Source organism: Martes martes, assembly GCF_963455335.1.
Source record: "Martes martes genome assembly, chromosome: 16".
NCBI lineage: Eukaryota > Metazoa > Chordata > Mammalia > Carnivora > Mustelidae > Martes > Martes martes.
In genome coordinates, this window is record NC_137904.1 from 11,398,733 (window position 1) to 11,415,346 (window position 16,614).

The 16,614-nt window shown below is 38.8% G+C and overlaps 1 protein-coding gene across 1 annotated transcript in view; it reads right to left on the reverse strand.

Moving 5' to 3' along the window:
* Positions 1-16,614, reverse strand: part of AKAP10 (A-kinase anchoring protein 10) — an 81,857-nt gene that overhangs the window by 33,099 nt on the left and 32,144 nt on the right. Inside the window, exon 5 of the mRNA XM_080827519.1 lies at positions 4,645-4,743. Within this exon, the coding sequence (XP_080683645.1) occupies positions 4,645-4,743 (99 nt within the window). The remainder of the gene's footprint in view (positions 1-4,644; positions 4,744-16,614) is intronic.

A 16,614-nucleotide genomic window follows, 5' to 3' on the forward strand; every position in this document is an offset into this window, starting at 1 on the left:
AATCAGAAAGTTTTAAATGGAGCTAAGAAAAATATAGGTGGACATATAATCTTGAGGTAGGAAAAGTCTTTCTAACCATAGATATAAAAGCAGAAATCAAAAGATTCAATAGCATAAAATTAATTTCTATGCATTAACACACCCACAAAATTAAAAAATGCAAACTGGGGGGTGCCTGGGTGACTCAGTGGGTTAAGCCTCTGTCTTCGGCTCGGGTCATGATCTCAGGGTCCTGGGATCGAGCCCCGTGTCGGGCTCTCTGCTCAGCAGGGAGCCTGCTTCCCTCTCTCTCTCTACCTGCCTCTCTGCCTACTTGTGATCTCTGTCAAATAAATAAGACCTTTTTTTTTTTTAAAGGCAAACTGGGGTGGGGGGCGGGGATGTGCAGCACCAATGACAGTTTACCCTGTATATGATAGATTATTATCATTCATATATCAAGAGCTCCCACAAACTAGTAAGAAATGTCCCCAAAGAAAAATGAGGAAAGGACATGAGGAGATAGTTTGCAAAAGGGGTGCCTGGCTGGCTCAGTCTGGAGGGGATGCTCACTTGGGGTTGTGAGTTTAAGCTCCATGCTGGCTGGGTGTAGAGATTACTAAAAAAAAATTTAAATAAACTTAAAAAAAAAAGAACAAATATGAAATGGCCAATATGAAAAAATATACATGCTCACTAGTAGTTAAATAAATATAACCACAAGTTAGAATAAGGAGGCACCCTACTTTTTGTCTAATAAATTGGCACAAAATTGTAATGATGCACAAGTTTAATTGTTTAACACTGCACTGCCTTGCTGGGGCAAAGACATGGGAAAACGGACACTAGTGTTAGTGAGAATATACTGGTATATCCTTTTCTGGAGAACATTGTGGGAGTTTATAGCATAAGCTTTAAAAATAAACATGCCCTTTCAATCAGCAGTTCTAAGACGGCAACTTAAAAGAGTTACGGATTTGTAAAAAAAAGGTTTATCTGTAAAAAAGTTTATCAGAATGTTGTTTGGTAGAAACATGAAATGCACTAAAATTAGGAATTACCGAAGTAAACCGCAGCACATCAGTAAGCTGGTTAGCCAGCTACTAAATATGGTTGGAAAAAACCATTCACCCACAATGGCTGGTTTCACCTAAAGTTCGCGACCTTAGTGAGACCTGAATGAAACCCAAGGGATCATACTACAGTTTCCAGGTCCATTTACTCTCATACTCTGTCAGACAACACACAACCCAGTTTCTCCTCTCTCTTGGAACACCTTAACGGCTCTTTTACTCTCTCTGCTGATGACTTTGCTTCCTGCTTCATTAAGAAAATAGAAGCAATCAGAAAATTATTCCCACATCTACCAACCCACCTGCACCTCTACCCATGCACTCTGCATTTGAGCACCGGACCCCATCCTCTTTTGCCTCCTCAAGACTTCTTCTTTCTTAAGCAGTTGTCCTCTGCCTCCTGCATCAATTTTTCCTTTGTTGCTGCCTCATACTCACCAGCTAGAGTCTGTGTGCTATACATACATACATGTTTGTATGCGATACCTCATATGCTTATAACGCATTGCCACAAAAAAAAAACCAAAACAAAAACCACTGTCCCTTAACATCCTCTTCCAGCTCATCTTTATAGCAAAATGCCTCTGAGGAGTTGCTCATACCTGCTGTCCTCACTCCGCCTCCTCTGGCGAAGTTTCTGTCTCCAGTGGTCCACTGGAATTAAGGTAACTGATGGACCAGCTGTCCACAAGGCTGGCAAGTCCATTTCATTCCTAGTGTTCATCTTACTTTTCATCTTACTTAAAACCTCAGTAGGATTTAACACACCTGTGATCACTCCCTGACTCCCAGAAACACTTTTCACTTGGCTTCCATTAAGAACTACTCTTCTGAGGCGTAGCGGATACAGCAGAGCCGACTTTACGGGCTGCTACTTCTGCGTCTCCTTTGCTGGTTTTCCCTCACCCACCAGACTTGTGAATGTCAGGCCTTCCCCAAGACACTGTCCTTGGCCCTCTTGTCTGCTCACCATACTCTGAGGATAATGTCACCCACAGTTTTAAACCCATCTATATGCTGATGACTTCCAAACACATCGCCAACCCAGGCCTGCCTCTCTCATCAACTCCTTGCACAGATACCCAACTGCGTACTTGACTTTCACCATTTGGGCGCCTAAAACTCCTGATTTTTCCCTTAAGCTATTACCCCTACAGTCTTCTTCATCTTATAAATGGCAACTTCACTCTCCCAGTTATTCAGGTTTTTCAAAGAAATGAAGTCATGCTTGATTCCTTTTTCCTTCTCACACCGCTCATTTTCAAACCATCAGCAAATTCTATCAGCTGTACCTTCAAAATATTTTTAAAATTCTACTTCAAGGATTTGCAGAAGATGAAGGAGGCAGTGGAAGCATAGTTTCTGGGTTATTCTGAATCCCCATATAAAAAGGAAGTAATCAGACAGCAACACCAGAAACCCATGGATAACATTTACAGCAAAACTAGGCAGATGGGGTACACAGTAACAGCGTTAAGTGCAGACTTCTTCCAACTGTAACATATTTGAAGTACAGCTGTATTAGAATATTCCAACCAAAAGAGGAGAACATGGGGAAGGATTAAGAAGAATGGGGCTCAAAGAGGAAAAAACGACTGGTCTGAAAACATACAGGTAATTCACATTTTAACTTTCTCTGATCCCTTAATCACTAAATATTATCAACTTATACTTCCAAAGATTATTTTTCCCCCTCATGGTATTATATCATTAATGTGATACAGTTTAAGAAAAGGAAAAAAAGAACTGAAGTGGTATTTCTCCATGGTTTGTTTTTTTTGTTTTGCTTTGTTTTTTTAAGATTTTACTTATTTATTTGCCAGAGAAAAAGATACAGAGAGAAAAAGGGAGCACAAGCACGGGAAGCAGCAGAGACAGAGGGAGAAGCAGGCTCTCCGCTGAGCAGGGCGCCTGATGTGGGACTCGATCCCAGGACGTTGGGATCATGACCTGAGCTGAAGGTGGACGCTTAACCGAATGAGCCACCCAGGTGTCCCTGATAGTTCATTTTTAAATGTAATTTATTTGGCTCAAAAATCCCCCCTTTTCTCCCCTACCCCAGACAGTTTGGTTATTCGCTGGTACAAATGAGTCCCCAAAGGAATCACTAGCCAACCAATTCCCCAAACAGTCAAATTCTCATCAGTTAGGACACCCTAGTTGTATTATTATACAGGAAATGTTGGTCTAGAGAAGTCTGGAAGATGGTAGCCACAAATTCCTACATAAAAATAGAGGAATTACAGAGAAAAGCCAAAATCCAATGACAACATTTGCAACAAAACTGGGTGAAAACCCAAAATACAAGCAAACGGGGACAAACCACCACTACCCACAAGACCTACATGCTAGAAGCATCTGTGTGGAAGAAAGAAAAGGAAAACAATGGGCCCAGCATCTGACGGGCCCCAAATAGCCAACAGTTGTTCACTGGGAAGTATGGTGGGCCAATTTAAGAACTACAGCTCAGACAGGAAAGGGTTTTACTGTCTCCAATGATGATTGAGTGCAAAGTATCTCTGGTGAAGACTTCAGGAGCCCCATGCTGGGAAGAATCTGTTAACAGCATGATTCATTTCATAAATCGAAAATACAAAGTCCCTGTAATAAAAATTAAAACTCAGTACTAGGGCTTGATGGGAATATAATATTTATTTAATGAACAAACAAACCACCGTCATCTGTGATTACAGGTGCACCTAAGGTCCTTCTGATACAACGCAGCAAAAACTGACAATTTTTTTTAAGGTTTTATTTACTTATTTGACAGAGATCACAAGTAGGCAAGAAGGCAGAGAAGCAGGCAGAGAGAGAGAGGAGGAAGCAGGCTCCCTGCTGAGCAGAGAGCCCAATGCGGGGGCTCCACCCTAGGACCTTGGGATCATGACCTGAGCTGAAGGCAGAGGCTTTAACCCACTAAGCCACCCAGGTGTCCCCAATTTTTTCCTTACTAGGACCTACAGAGAAATAGATTTACATGACACAGTATACATACGTGTATATGAAAACAATGTCCTGGAATGATGTTTGTTTGCCCTTATTACTGAGCACTTCAATTCTTCTATTCTAGTCCTTTTTTTGGCAGAAAGCTAGGTCTAAGAGGAGACTGGTCTGAATTTACAGTTTGAAAAACACTGCCAAATAGCATACTACTTAATGTGTAGGTGTCTATTTTCAAATCCTGACTCTACCGTGTCTGAGTTGTGTTACTCTGGGCAAATTATTTACTCTCTTTGTGCTTCTGATTCCTCGTTTATAAAATAACAACTGTATTTACGTTACAACGTTCTTTAGAAGATTAGAGTTTATCCATGAAAAGTGCCTACAATGCTGTCTGGGACACACTGAGTACTCAATAAATGTGTGCTACTGTTACTTCCTTGCTGCTGTTGTTATTTGAATCAAAGTCTAAGAATTTGGGTCCAATATATGAGAGAGGAAAATCTAAAGTGAGATACAGTGGATAGTGCTCTGAAAACAGACTAGGAAGGGATATGTTGAATTCCATGTTCATAAAAAATCTCTTAGTTAATAACCAAAAACATGCATTATTTATTTATTTATTTTTGCCATAGCTTCAGGCACTGCTTACCTATGATGTCATTTCTCATTGCTTCTGTAATTGGTATTGGTTTAGCAGCATCTGGAGATATATATTTGGTAAAAGTATTCACTGCATCTTGTTCTATACCTGCAAGGAAAGAAGGCGATAACTTCAAAATTCAAAGAGCAATGTGGACGAGTAATGGACTAGAATCATGAGCAGCAGACCTATTTGCTCTATGACCAAGCAAACACACACACAAATCCATATACGTATATTACAAATATAAATACATATCGCAAAGTAGTTAGGACAAAACAAGCCTCCAGCATGTTATGTTTTCACTGTCTGGTTTGTGGAACAGAGTTCTATGTGAATCCCCCCTCCAATTCCCATCTAAACTAATGAGCTCCGCAACAGCAATTACTTCTGCAACTGTTCTTTTTCCAGGTCTCTTCTCCAAGTCTCAACTTGAAGGACTTGCAAAGCAAATGTAACAGCAAGAGCTGTTAAAATAAAATATTTTACAAAATGATTTCACATTCATAAACACATCTGTTTAACTTTCAATGACCTTAGAAGGTTAAAACAATGAGTCTCAAACTTTTGAGTCTCAGGACTTCTTTGCAACTCTAAATTACTGAGGAACCTAAAGATCTTTTGTTAGTGGGAGTTTTGGCTATAGATATGAAGGTATTAGAAATTTTAAAAAACTGGGGTGCCTGGGTGGCTCAGATGGTTAAGCCGCTGCCTTTGGCTCAGGTCATGGTCCCAGGGTCCTGGGATCGGGCCCCGCATCGGGCTCCCTGCTTAGCAGGGAGCCTGCTTCTCCCTCTCCCTCTGCTGCTCCCCCTGCTTGTGCTCTCTCTCCTCTGTCAAATAAATAAATAAAATCTTTGGAAAAAAAAAAGAAATTAAAAAAAAAAAAAACAAGAAAAATTTCTGACTCAGTTAAAATTAACATTAGTAAATCTTTTTTAAATTAACAAATACATTTTTTATGGAGAAGAAACTATTTTCCAAACAATACATTTCCAAAACACATTTCCAAAAATGTATTTTTTATGGAAAAAAAACTATTTTCCAAAACAATTAGTGGGAAGAGGGCATTACTGAACATTTTTGCAACACTCTGTTTATATTGATAGGAAACTGCTATGTTTTCGTATCTGCTTTGGCATTCAATCTGCGGTGCTATTTTGTGTTGGCTGAAGTGTATTTTGATACAGTGATATAATAAAACACACACACACACACACAGAGTCTTCATCCCTGTTCCTGGCAGAGAGCTTCTAAAACCCCTGGAATTTCCTGAGTGGTAGGGGTGAGAGAAGCATATTTTGTTATTCATAATATGCCCCTTTCAACCATAGAAAAGTTTATGGTAATGAGGTGACTTGCAGAAATGGGGCTGGTTGCCAGAGAAACCAACCATGTGATTACAGAATTAGAACTTTCAGCCCCACTCCTCACCTTCCAGGGAGAGTGAAAGAGCTGGGGGATCATCAAGTTAATCACCAATGGCCAGTAATTCAACCAATCGTACCCACATTATAGAACCACAAACCCCTGAATGAAGTGGTTCAGAGAGATTCTGGGATGGTGAATGCATCCATTTGCTGGAAGGGTGGCACAGCCCAACCCCACAAAGACAGGGCCTCCTGCACTTGGGATCCTTCTTGACCTTGCCCTCTGCACCTCTTCACTTGGTGGTTCACTTGTATACTTTATAACATACTTTATAATAAGCCAGTAAAGTGTTTCCCTAAGTTCTGTGAGTTATTATAAAAATATTATTGAACACGAAGAGAGGTTGTGGAAACCCCGGATTTATATAGCTGGTTGGCCAGAAGTATAAGTAAAAACTCGAGACTTGCAGCTGGCACCTGAAATGGGGGGGCAATCTTGTGAGACTGAGCCCTTAACCTGGGATGTCGGTGCTACCTCTGGGTAGTTAGTGCCAGAATGAATTAAACGGTAGGACCCCACAGAGAGGAGAATGCTTGGTGTGAAAACCCACACATACCAGAAGCTTTGTGAATGGAGAGACGGTTTTCTTTTATCTGTATATATTTCTAAAGATTTATCTGACAGAGAGAAGGAACACAAGCAGGGGGAGTGGGAAAGGGAGAAGCAGGCTTCCCGAGGGGCAGGGAAACTGATGTGGGACTCGATCCCCGGATGCTGGTATCATGACTTGAACCAAAAAAGCAGATGCTCAATGACTGAGCCACCCAGGCGCCCCTCTTTAATCTATATTAAGAAAATCTTGCCTCAGACATGCAGAGATGGGAAAAGGAGTATTTTTTTTTGAAGATTTATTTATTTATTTATTTGACAGACAGAGATCACAAGTAGGCAGAGAGACAGGAAGAAGCAGGCTCCCCGCTGAGCAGAGTGCCAGATGTGGGGCTTGATCCCAGGACCCTGGAATCATGACCTGAGCTGAAGGCAGAGGCTTTAACCCACTGAGCCACCCAGGCGCCCTGGGAAAAGGAGTATTTTAACAGCTTTCTGAAATCACTGTGAAGCTATTCTTCTTTGATACTACATCAGAACTTGACAAGTGGTAGTTTCTTAAAGGTTTGTTAGAATGTGGAAGTGTAAACCAGATCAGTAAACCTGTCTGTTACATTAAAACCCAATGGTCTATTTCCCATGGTAAGTGGATCTTTTTATTCTTGAGTTTATGACATCACATATTTTTGAATATTTTCGAAAATATTGGTTCACTGACTTATGCAGACCTTCCAAATGTTGATACACTGCATCATACAATGGAAAAGAAGAAATCACATCATTAATATCACCTTATCGAACACTCTTTAAAGCTGCCAAAGCAGAGGGTGGTGAATACAGGTTTCCCAAAATTCCAATTTTCACTTGGAAAGGCTTACATTTTATGAAGGGCAACAAATATTGTCAGCAAAAAATACTATCACCAAATACTTGAAATGACAAGCTCATTTCATTCATTTCCAAGAAAACGTCTGGAAAAATACCTAAGTCTGTGTAACCACAGTCTTTCTTTGGAGTAAAAATGGTATTCCATCAAAAAAGCAGCTAACTGAGGAGGGCCTGGGTGGCTCAGCCAGCTGAGGGTTTGACTCTTCGTTTCAGCTCATATCGTGACCTCAGAGTCGTGAGATCAAACCCCGTGTGGGACTCTGCACTCAGCATGGAATCTGCTTTAGATTCCCTCTCCCCCCTTCTGTTCACCCTCTCTCTAATAAATAAAATCTTAAAAAAAAAAAAAAGCAGCCACTTGAGCTCATAAAAGCAGTCAAATATACATGTACTTTTCCTTAAAACAAGCAGCATACCCGAGTATGCAGAAGTGTTCTGCACACTTCTCATGTCATCACGCATTAAAAAACTACATACCCTGGGGCGCCCGGGTGGCTCAGTGGGTTAAAGCCTCTGCCTTCGGCTCAGGTCATGATTCCAGAGTACTGGGATCAGGCCCCGCATCAGGCTCTCTGCTTGGCAGGGAGCCTGCTTCCCCCTGTCTCTCTCTCTCTCTCTCTCTCTCTCTGCCTGCCTCTCTGCCTACTTGCAATTTCTGTCAAGTAAATAAATAAAATCTTTAAAAAAAAAAAAAAAACTACATACCCATGCTAATGATGGGCACTGGGTGTTGTACGGAAGTGTTGATCACTATATGTACGTCTGAAAATAATACTACATTGTATGTTAACTAACTGGACTTTATTTTTATTATTATTTTTTAAAGATTTTATTCATTTATTTGACAGAGAGACAGAGATTACAAGCAGGAAGAATGGTAGGGAGAGGGAGAAGCAGGCTCCCTGCTGAGCAGAGGGCCCAGCATGGGTCTCGATCCCAGGACCCTGAGATCATGACCCCAGCCGAAGACAGACGCTTAATCGACTGAGCCACCCAGGTGCCCCACTAATTGGACTTTAAATTAAAAAATTAAAAATAAAATTTATGTCTTAAAAAAACCCCATATACCCAAGGGTTTTGATTTAACAAAATTAATTATCTACTTCCCCAAAGACATCTTTAAGTAAAACTGGCACTTAGTTTTACTGGAAGTATGTAGCAGCACAAAATGACTATTACTACAATTTGGCCCAGTGCCAGCAGGTTTTCCCACAGCTGTCCTTGCCCCATCATTACAAATGTCAACACCGTGAAACAGACAAATACCACCTCTGAATTATCATGGAAACAGTTTTGACTAAATGGACCCTGTTGAAAAAATTTTCTAGGGACCCTCTAAGGGTGTGCAAACCATACTTTGAGAACCCCTGAGTTAACAGAACAGATTTTTTTTTTTTTAAAGAATAGATTATCACTATTTTTACAGAAAAAAAAAGCCCTTATGATCTATTTTAGTTAAGAAAGTGCTGGGGTGAGGGAGGGGCAAGGGAGAAGCAAAAACATAGCTTTTGTATGTGACTGAAGTTGTTATCACCTTAATTCAGATTGCTGTAAGATCTTTTATATAAGTCCATGGTGACCATAATGAAAATACCTATGGAAGATATGCAAAAGAATGAGAAAGAAATGAAAGCATATCACTGCATAAAAACAAGGGAACACAAAGGAAGGAAGCAAGAAAGTAATGAAAAAGACCTAAAAGCCACTCAGAAAAACTGAATAAGATGGCAACAGTAAATTCTATCCTATCAATAATTACTTTAAATGTAAATGGATTAAATTCCCCAAAAGACATAGAGAAGCTGATTTTTTTTTTTTTAAAGTAATCAAGATCCCACTATATGCTGTCTACAAGAGACCCAATTTAGATTGGGTCTAAATCTTCACTTCAGAAAGTGAAGGAATGGAAAAAGATAGGCCATGTAAACAGTAACCAAAAGAGAGCAAGGGCAAGGGGACTAACCTTGTATTAGACAAAACAAACTTTAAGTCAAAAACTGTCACAAGAGACAAATGATAAAAGGGTCAATCCACCAAGACGCTATAACAATTATAAATATATATGTACCCAACATCAGAGCATCTAAATATATAAAGAAACCACTGACAGAAGCGAAGGAAGAAACAAATAGCGATACAATGACTTCAATACCCCATTTTCAATAATCAATATAGAACATCCAGACAGAAAATTTGGAAGGGAAGAGGACTCAAACACCACAGACCATATGGACCTAACAGACAGGTAAGATAGAGAACGTTCCACCTAGAGCAGCAGAATAGAATACACATTCAGATCACTCTCTAAAACAAATCACACATTTGGTCACAAAACAGGTCTTAAATTTAAGAAGACAGAAATCCTACCAAGTATCTTTCCCAACCACAATGGAATAAACCCAGAAATCAAAAGCAAAAGCAAAACTGGAAAATTCAGAAATATGTGGAAATTAAACAATTATACTCTTGAACAACCAATGAGTTGAAAAAGAAATCGAAATGGAAATTTAAAAAATATCTTGAGACAAATGAAAACACAAAATACCAAAATTTTATTGGATGCAGTAAAACCAGTATCAAGGGGACATTTATATCTATAAATGCTTACATTAAGAAAGTAGAAAGATTTCAAAGAACCTAACTTTATGTAAGAAACTAGAAATAAGAAATTAAGCACAAAGTTAGAAGGAAGGAATAAAAATTAGAGAAGAAATAAATAAAATACAGAATAGAAAAACAATGGAAAAATCAATGAAAAGGTTGGCTTTTTTAAGAAGATCAACAAAACTGACCAACTTTTAGCTAGACTAAAATAAAAAGAGAGACACCTCAAATAAAATAAAAAATAAACGGAGATATTACAAATGATGCCACAGAACTAAAAGTATCACAAGACACTTACGAACAATAATATGCCAACAAATTAGATATATGCCAACAACTTAGAAGAAATAAATTCCTAGAAACATACAACCTACTAAGACTGAATCACCAAGAAAGAGAGAAACTGAACATATCTACAATTTGTAAGGAGACTAGTTCAGTAATCAAAAACCCTTCCAACAAAGAAAAGTCCAGGAACAGATGGCTTCACTGATGAATTCTACCACATTTAAAGAAGAATTAACAATAATCCTCAAACTCTTTCCAAAAAAATTAAAAATGAACACTTTCAAACTCATTTAATGAGGCCAGCAATACCCTAATACCAAAGCCACACAAAGACACTATAAGAAAACTATAGAACAAACAAACTGAGGGTTGCCGGGGGAGGGGGATAGGGAGAGGGTGGTAGGGTTATGGACATTGGGGAAGGTATGTGCTATGAAGTGTGTAAACCTGGCGATTCACAGACCTGACCTGTACCCCTGGGGCTAATAATACATTATATGTTAATAAAAAATTAAAAAAAAAAAGAACTACGGAACAATATCCCTGATGAACATATATACATATGTTCATGTTATATGCATATAAAAATATAAATCCTCAACAAAATATAAGCAAACAGAATTCAACAGTACATTAAAAGCATCACATACCATGACCAAGTGGACAGTCCAACATATGAAAATCAATTATAGTGATATACCATATCAACTTGACAGATGCAGAAAAAGCATTTCAGAAAATTCAACACTCTTTCGTTATTTAAAACTCTCAACACACTAGGAACAAAAGGAAATTACTTCAACATAATAAAAGCCATATATGGAACTCACAGCTAACATCTTACTCCATCATGAAAAACTGAAAGCTTTTCCTCTAATATTAGGAATAAGGCAAGGATGCCCACTTTTAACCTCTCTATTTAACACAGTACTAGAAGTCTAGCCAAGGCTATTAGGATTGGGCAGGGGGCAGTATCCAAATTGGAAAGGAAGAATTTACATTATCTCTGTTTGCAGATGACTTTATCTTATATGTAGAAAACCCTGACAACTCCACAAAAAACTGATAGCTGAATTTAGAATTAGGGATACGAAATCAACACACAAAAATTAGCTGCATTTCTATATACTAACAATGAACTATACTAATCAAAAAGGAAATTAAGCAAGCAATCCCACTTACAATAGTATCACAAAGAACAAAATAAGAATAGACTTAACCAAGGAAGTGAACGATTTGTACACTTAAAACTGTAACACATTGCTTAAAGAAATTAGAGGGCACAAATAAATGGAAAAACATTCTGTGTTTGTGAAATGGAAGACAATATTGTTAAGATGTGTCACTTCCCAAAACAATCTACAGACTCAACACAACCCCTATCAAAATGTCAGTGGTATTTTTTTTTAACACAAATAGAAAAAAAATCCTAAAATTCATAAGGCACCACAAAGGACCTGAATAGTCAAAAGAACCTTGAGAAAGAAGAACAAAGCCAGAGGCATCACGCCTCCTGATTTCAAAAACATTATAAAGCTACAATAATGAAAACAGTATGGTACTAGCATAAAGTACTAGCATAAAGACAGACATACAGACCAAAACAACAGAACCACAATGAGGTATCAATCATCTCATACCTGTTAGGGTGATCGTTACAAAAAAAAAAAAAAAAAAAAGTTAACAAGAGTTAGCGAGATGTAGAGAAATTGGAGCCTTCATGCACTGTTGGTGGGAATGTAAAATGGTGTGACTACTGTGGAAAACAGTATGGAGACTCTTCAAAAAAAGTAATACTTATATCATCCAGCAATGCCACTTCTGGGTTACTCATCAACAAACAAACAAACAAACAAACAAAACCTGAAATCAGAATCTTCAAGAGATAGTTGTACTCTCATTTTATTGCAGCATTATTCACAACTGCCAAGATATAGAAACAACCAAATGTCCATGGACAGATACACGTATAAACAAAATGTGGTACAGACATACAACAGAACATTGTTCAGCCATAAAAAGAAGGAACTACTGCCATATGTGACCACATGAATGAACCTTGAGGACATTATGCTAAATAAAATAAGCCAGTCCCAGAACAACAAATACCACAGGATTCCACTTACATGCGGTATCTAACACAGTCAACCTCATAGAAGCAGAAAATAAAACAGTAACTGTAGGGGATGGAAGAAGATACAGAGAGCGACTGTTAACAGGTATAAAGTTTCAGCTACCCAAAATGAGTAAGTTCTAGACATCTGTTATATAACACTGTATGTACAGTTAACAATATCATACCATATACTTAAAAATTTGTTAAGGTAGAGTTCATGTATCCTTTTTTACCACATCAAAAAAAAAAAAAAAAGAAGAAGAAGAAGAAGAAGAAGAAGACAAAAGAATTAAAGAAAAAAAGGGAAAGTGCAAGAGTTAGGACAAAAGCTCAGGTCTGACATCAGCACACCGGTACTGCCTCTAATATCCAGAGCTATAAAAAGATATGTTTTGGGGAAGGGAAGTTGTGCTTGTGTGTAAATTAATGCTCTCTACAATCAGGGCCTCGATGAAAGGTATCCATTGTGAAGATCTGGGGGGACTATTCTGCCTTTAACCAGATATAACATAATCCAATCTAATTTCACTCTCTCAACAAACATTTATTGTATAGCCACTATGAGCAAATTGTTAATCAGAACAAAGACACTAGTTTTGCTGAAAATGTCTGTCAAAAAGCCTAAAAATCAGACCTTGGGTTGTTTCTCAGTTCTTGCTTTTCCACCACTAAAAACAGCTGCCAATCCGAGACAAATGCTGCAAGAAGTTGTACAGACACTAATGCCTTTATTTTCTGGGCAATTAAACTCACTGAAAGAAGTTTTGACACCTTTAAATAAAATACTAACTATATTTCATTTCAGAAACACTGAATGAGGTTACATCCTTCTTTTGGATCAGGAGAATTCAGTTTTCATTTAAGAAAAAAGGACACTGGGGCACGAAGGTGGCTTAGTCAGGTAAGTGTCTGCCTTCAGATCAGGTCATGATCCCAGAGTCCTGGGACAGAGCCCCAAGTTGGCCTCCCTGCTTAGTGGGGAGTCTGCTTCTACCTCTGACTCTCTCCCCTCTCAGGCTCTTTCCATCTCTCTCTCTCTCAAATAAGTAAAATATACATTTTTTCTCATTCACTCTCTCTCAAATAAGTAAAATATACTTTTTATTTATTTGAGAGAGAGAGAGTGAATGAGAGCGAGCGAGCATGAGAGAGGAGAGAGTCAGAAGGAGAAGTAGACCCCCTGTTGAGCAAGGAGCCAGATGTGGGACTTGATCCCCAGACTCCATGCTCATGACCTGAGCTGCTCAACCAACTGAGCCATACGGGTGCCCCAAAATATTAAAAAATAAATAAATAAATAAACAAAAGGACATTAATATATTTTAAACATTTTAATAAATTAATAAATGAAACAGTTTTAACTCAAGAAATACTGGGTTAGGGGCACCTGGGTGGTTCAGTTGTTAAGCATCTGCCTTTGGCTCAGTCTTGATCCCCGGGTCCAGGGACCGAGTTCCGCATCCCATCAGGCTCCCTCTGCCTGTTCCCCCTACTTGTGCTCTCTCTCTCTCACTGTCAAATAAATAAATAAATAAATAAAATCTAAAAAAGAAGAAAGAAAGAAAGAAAGAAAAAAGAAATACTGGGTTAAGCTAAGATAAATGCTTTGGTCCAATTTCTGAAATACTCTTTAAATAAAAGAACAAAGGACGGGCACCTGGGTGGTTCAGTCATCAAGCATCTGCCTTTGACTCAGGTCATGATCCCAGAGTCCTGGGATGGAGCCCCATATAGGGCTCCCTGCTTAGCAGGAAGCCTGCTTCTCCCTCTCCCACTCCCCCTGCTAGTGTTCCCTCTCTCACTGTGACTTTGTCAAATTAAAAAAACCAAAAACCAAAAAACAAAGGAACACAGAAATGCTTAAAACATCTGCTTTGTTTTTTAAAGACATACCTTTTAGGAACCCATGAGGCCAGATTACTGGAAACGAAGAACTTTCTTTCAATTATTTGAGTGATGTTCAAAACTCTCTTTACTCACTTTAGTATTTCACTAAGAAGTTTTAAAATTTTTAAATGGCTAGGACTTTTCTTTTAACTGAAACTAATCCTTAACCACAACAAACCCCAAAACACAAAACTTTAACAGACTCCATGCATTAGATACAAATATATCCAGGACTTTATCGAGACTCTGGTACAACAGTATTTCATTAAAATGGATATATTTTATTTTATTTTTTTAAAAGATTTTATTTATTTATTTGACAGACAGAGATCACAAGTAGGCAGAGAGGCAGGCAGAGAGAGAGGAGGAAGCAGGCTCCCTGTTGAGCAGAGAGCCCAATGCGGGACTCGATCCCAGGGCCCTGGGATCATGACCTGAGCTGAAAGCAGAGACTTTAACCCACTGAGCCACCCAGGTCCCCAAAATGGATATATTTTAATCACCGACTTTTTTTTTTGGAAGATTTTATTTATTTATTTGAGAGAGAGACAATGAGAGAGAGCATGAATGAGGAGAAGGTCAGAGGGAGAAGCAGACTCCCTGTGGAGCAGGGAGCCCGATGTGCGACTCGATCCCGGCCTCCGGGGTCTTGACCTGAGCTGAAGACAGTTGCTTAACCAACTGAGCCACCGAGGCGCCCTTAATCACCGACTTTAAAGAAAAAGCTGTGATTAACAGATTTAAACATGAACAATAGAGAAATTCTTGGGGCCTCTATGTGTCTCGATCAGTTAAGCAACTGACTCTTTATTTTTAGCACAGGTCATGATCTCAGGATCACGAGATCAAGCCCGGCTTCAAGCTCTGCGCTCAGTGGAAGTGTGTTTGAGATTCTCCCTCTCCCTCTCCCTTTGCCCCCTCCCATGCACTCTCTTGCTCTCCAAAATAATAAAATAAATCTTAATTAAAAAAAGAAATTAATTCTTCACACTATAAACTTCATATGATGGACAAAAATTTTCCTGAATGCCCAGTCTGTGACTATTTCATTTATTTCTGCCTCCTTGGTGACCAGTACAGTACGTGGCATTACACACTAGGTGCGTAGCATATACCCATTGAAAGAATAAACTTACCACAAATACTGGCTGAAAGAATTAATTTACTTTATATAGAAACACATTTTTTTCTATTATTTTATTTTTTTTAAGATTTTATTTATTTGACAGAGATCACAAGTAGGCAGAGAGGCAGGCAGAGAGAGAGAGGGAAGCAGGCTCCCTGCTGAGCAGAGAGCCCGATGCGGGGCTCGATCCCAGCACCCTGGGATCATGACCTGAGCTGAAAGCAGAGGCTTTCACCCACTGAGCCACCCAGGCACCCCTATTTTTTTTTCTATTATTTTAAATTAGCAGCCATCTCTATGAAAAAATTTGAAGTCAGAAATCCTTTTTAGTCAGAGGGAAGAGGCCTTGTGATAAAATGCCTTAAAGCAGAGAAGAAAGTCAAGGGAAGTGGGCTTCAGCATAAGAAACGTGCAAGCCCATTCTTAAAGACTCTGCATTAGTCACTCCGAGTGGCTATTAAGGAGAATGTGTATTAGTAAAATGAAAAATTAACAGAAGAACATATCTTGTTAACCTCCACCTCTTTGCATAAAGATCCTAACACCAACTCAGTATCTATTTAAATGGAAGTACAAAACACCAGTATATCCTAAAGAAGTTACTCAGAAGAAACTACACATCAACTCTGAGCTCTTAATCTCAATCTTTAGTTACAAAAGCAATAGGCCATTACAAATTCTTTTTGGTTAAAAAGAGTTATAAGGACCTATTAAGAAAACCCTAGGCTACCTGAGAGTGATATAGGCAAATACAAAAAGGTTTTAAAAGAAGTGTTTCCACTCTATGAAAAATGAGAACTGGAACCAGAACGAGGAGAGTAGGCATTTCTATGCTCCAGAAAAGTTCTAAATACAATTATAAGAGGTGCTGACAGATGGCCACCTTCTGTAGCTCAAGAGGTTTTTTGTTTTGTTTTGTTTTTGTTTTTTAAAGATTTTATTTATTTATTTGACAGAGATCACAAGCAGGCAGAGAAGCAAGCAGAGAGAGAGAGTAGGAAGCAGGCTCCCCACCCGAGCAGAGAGCCCAATGTGGGGATCGATCCCAGGACCCTGAGATCATGACCTGAGCCGAAGGCAGAAGCTTAAC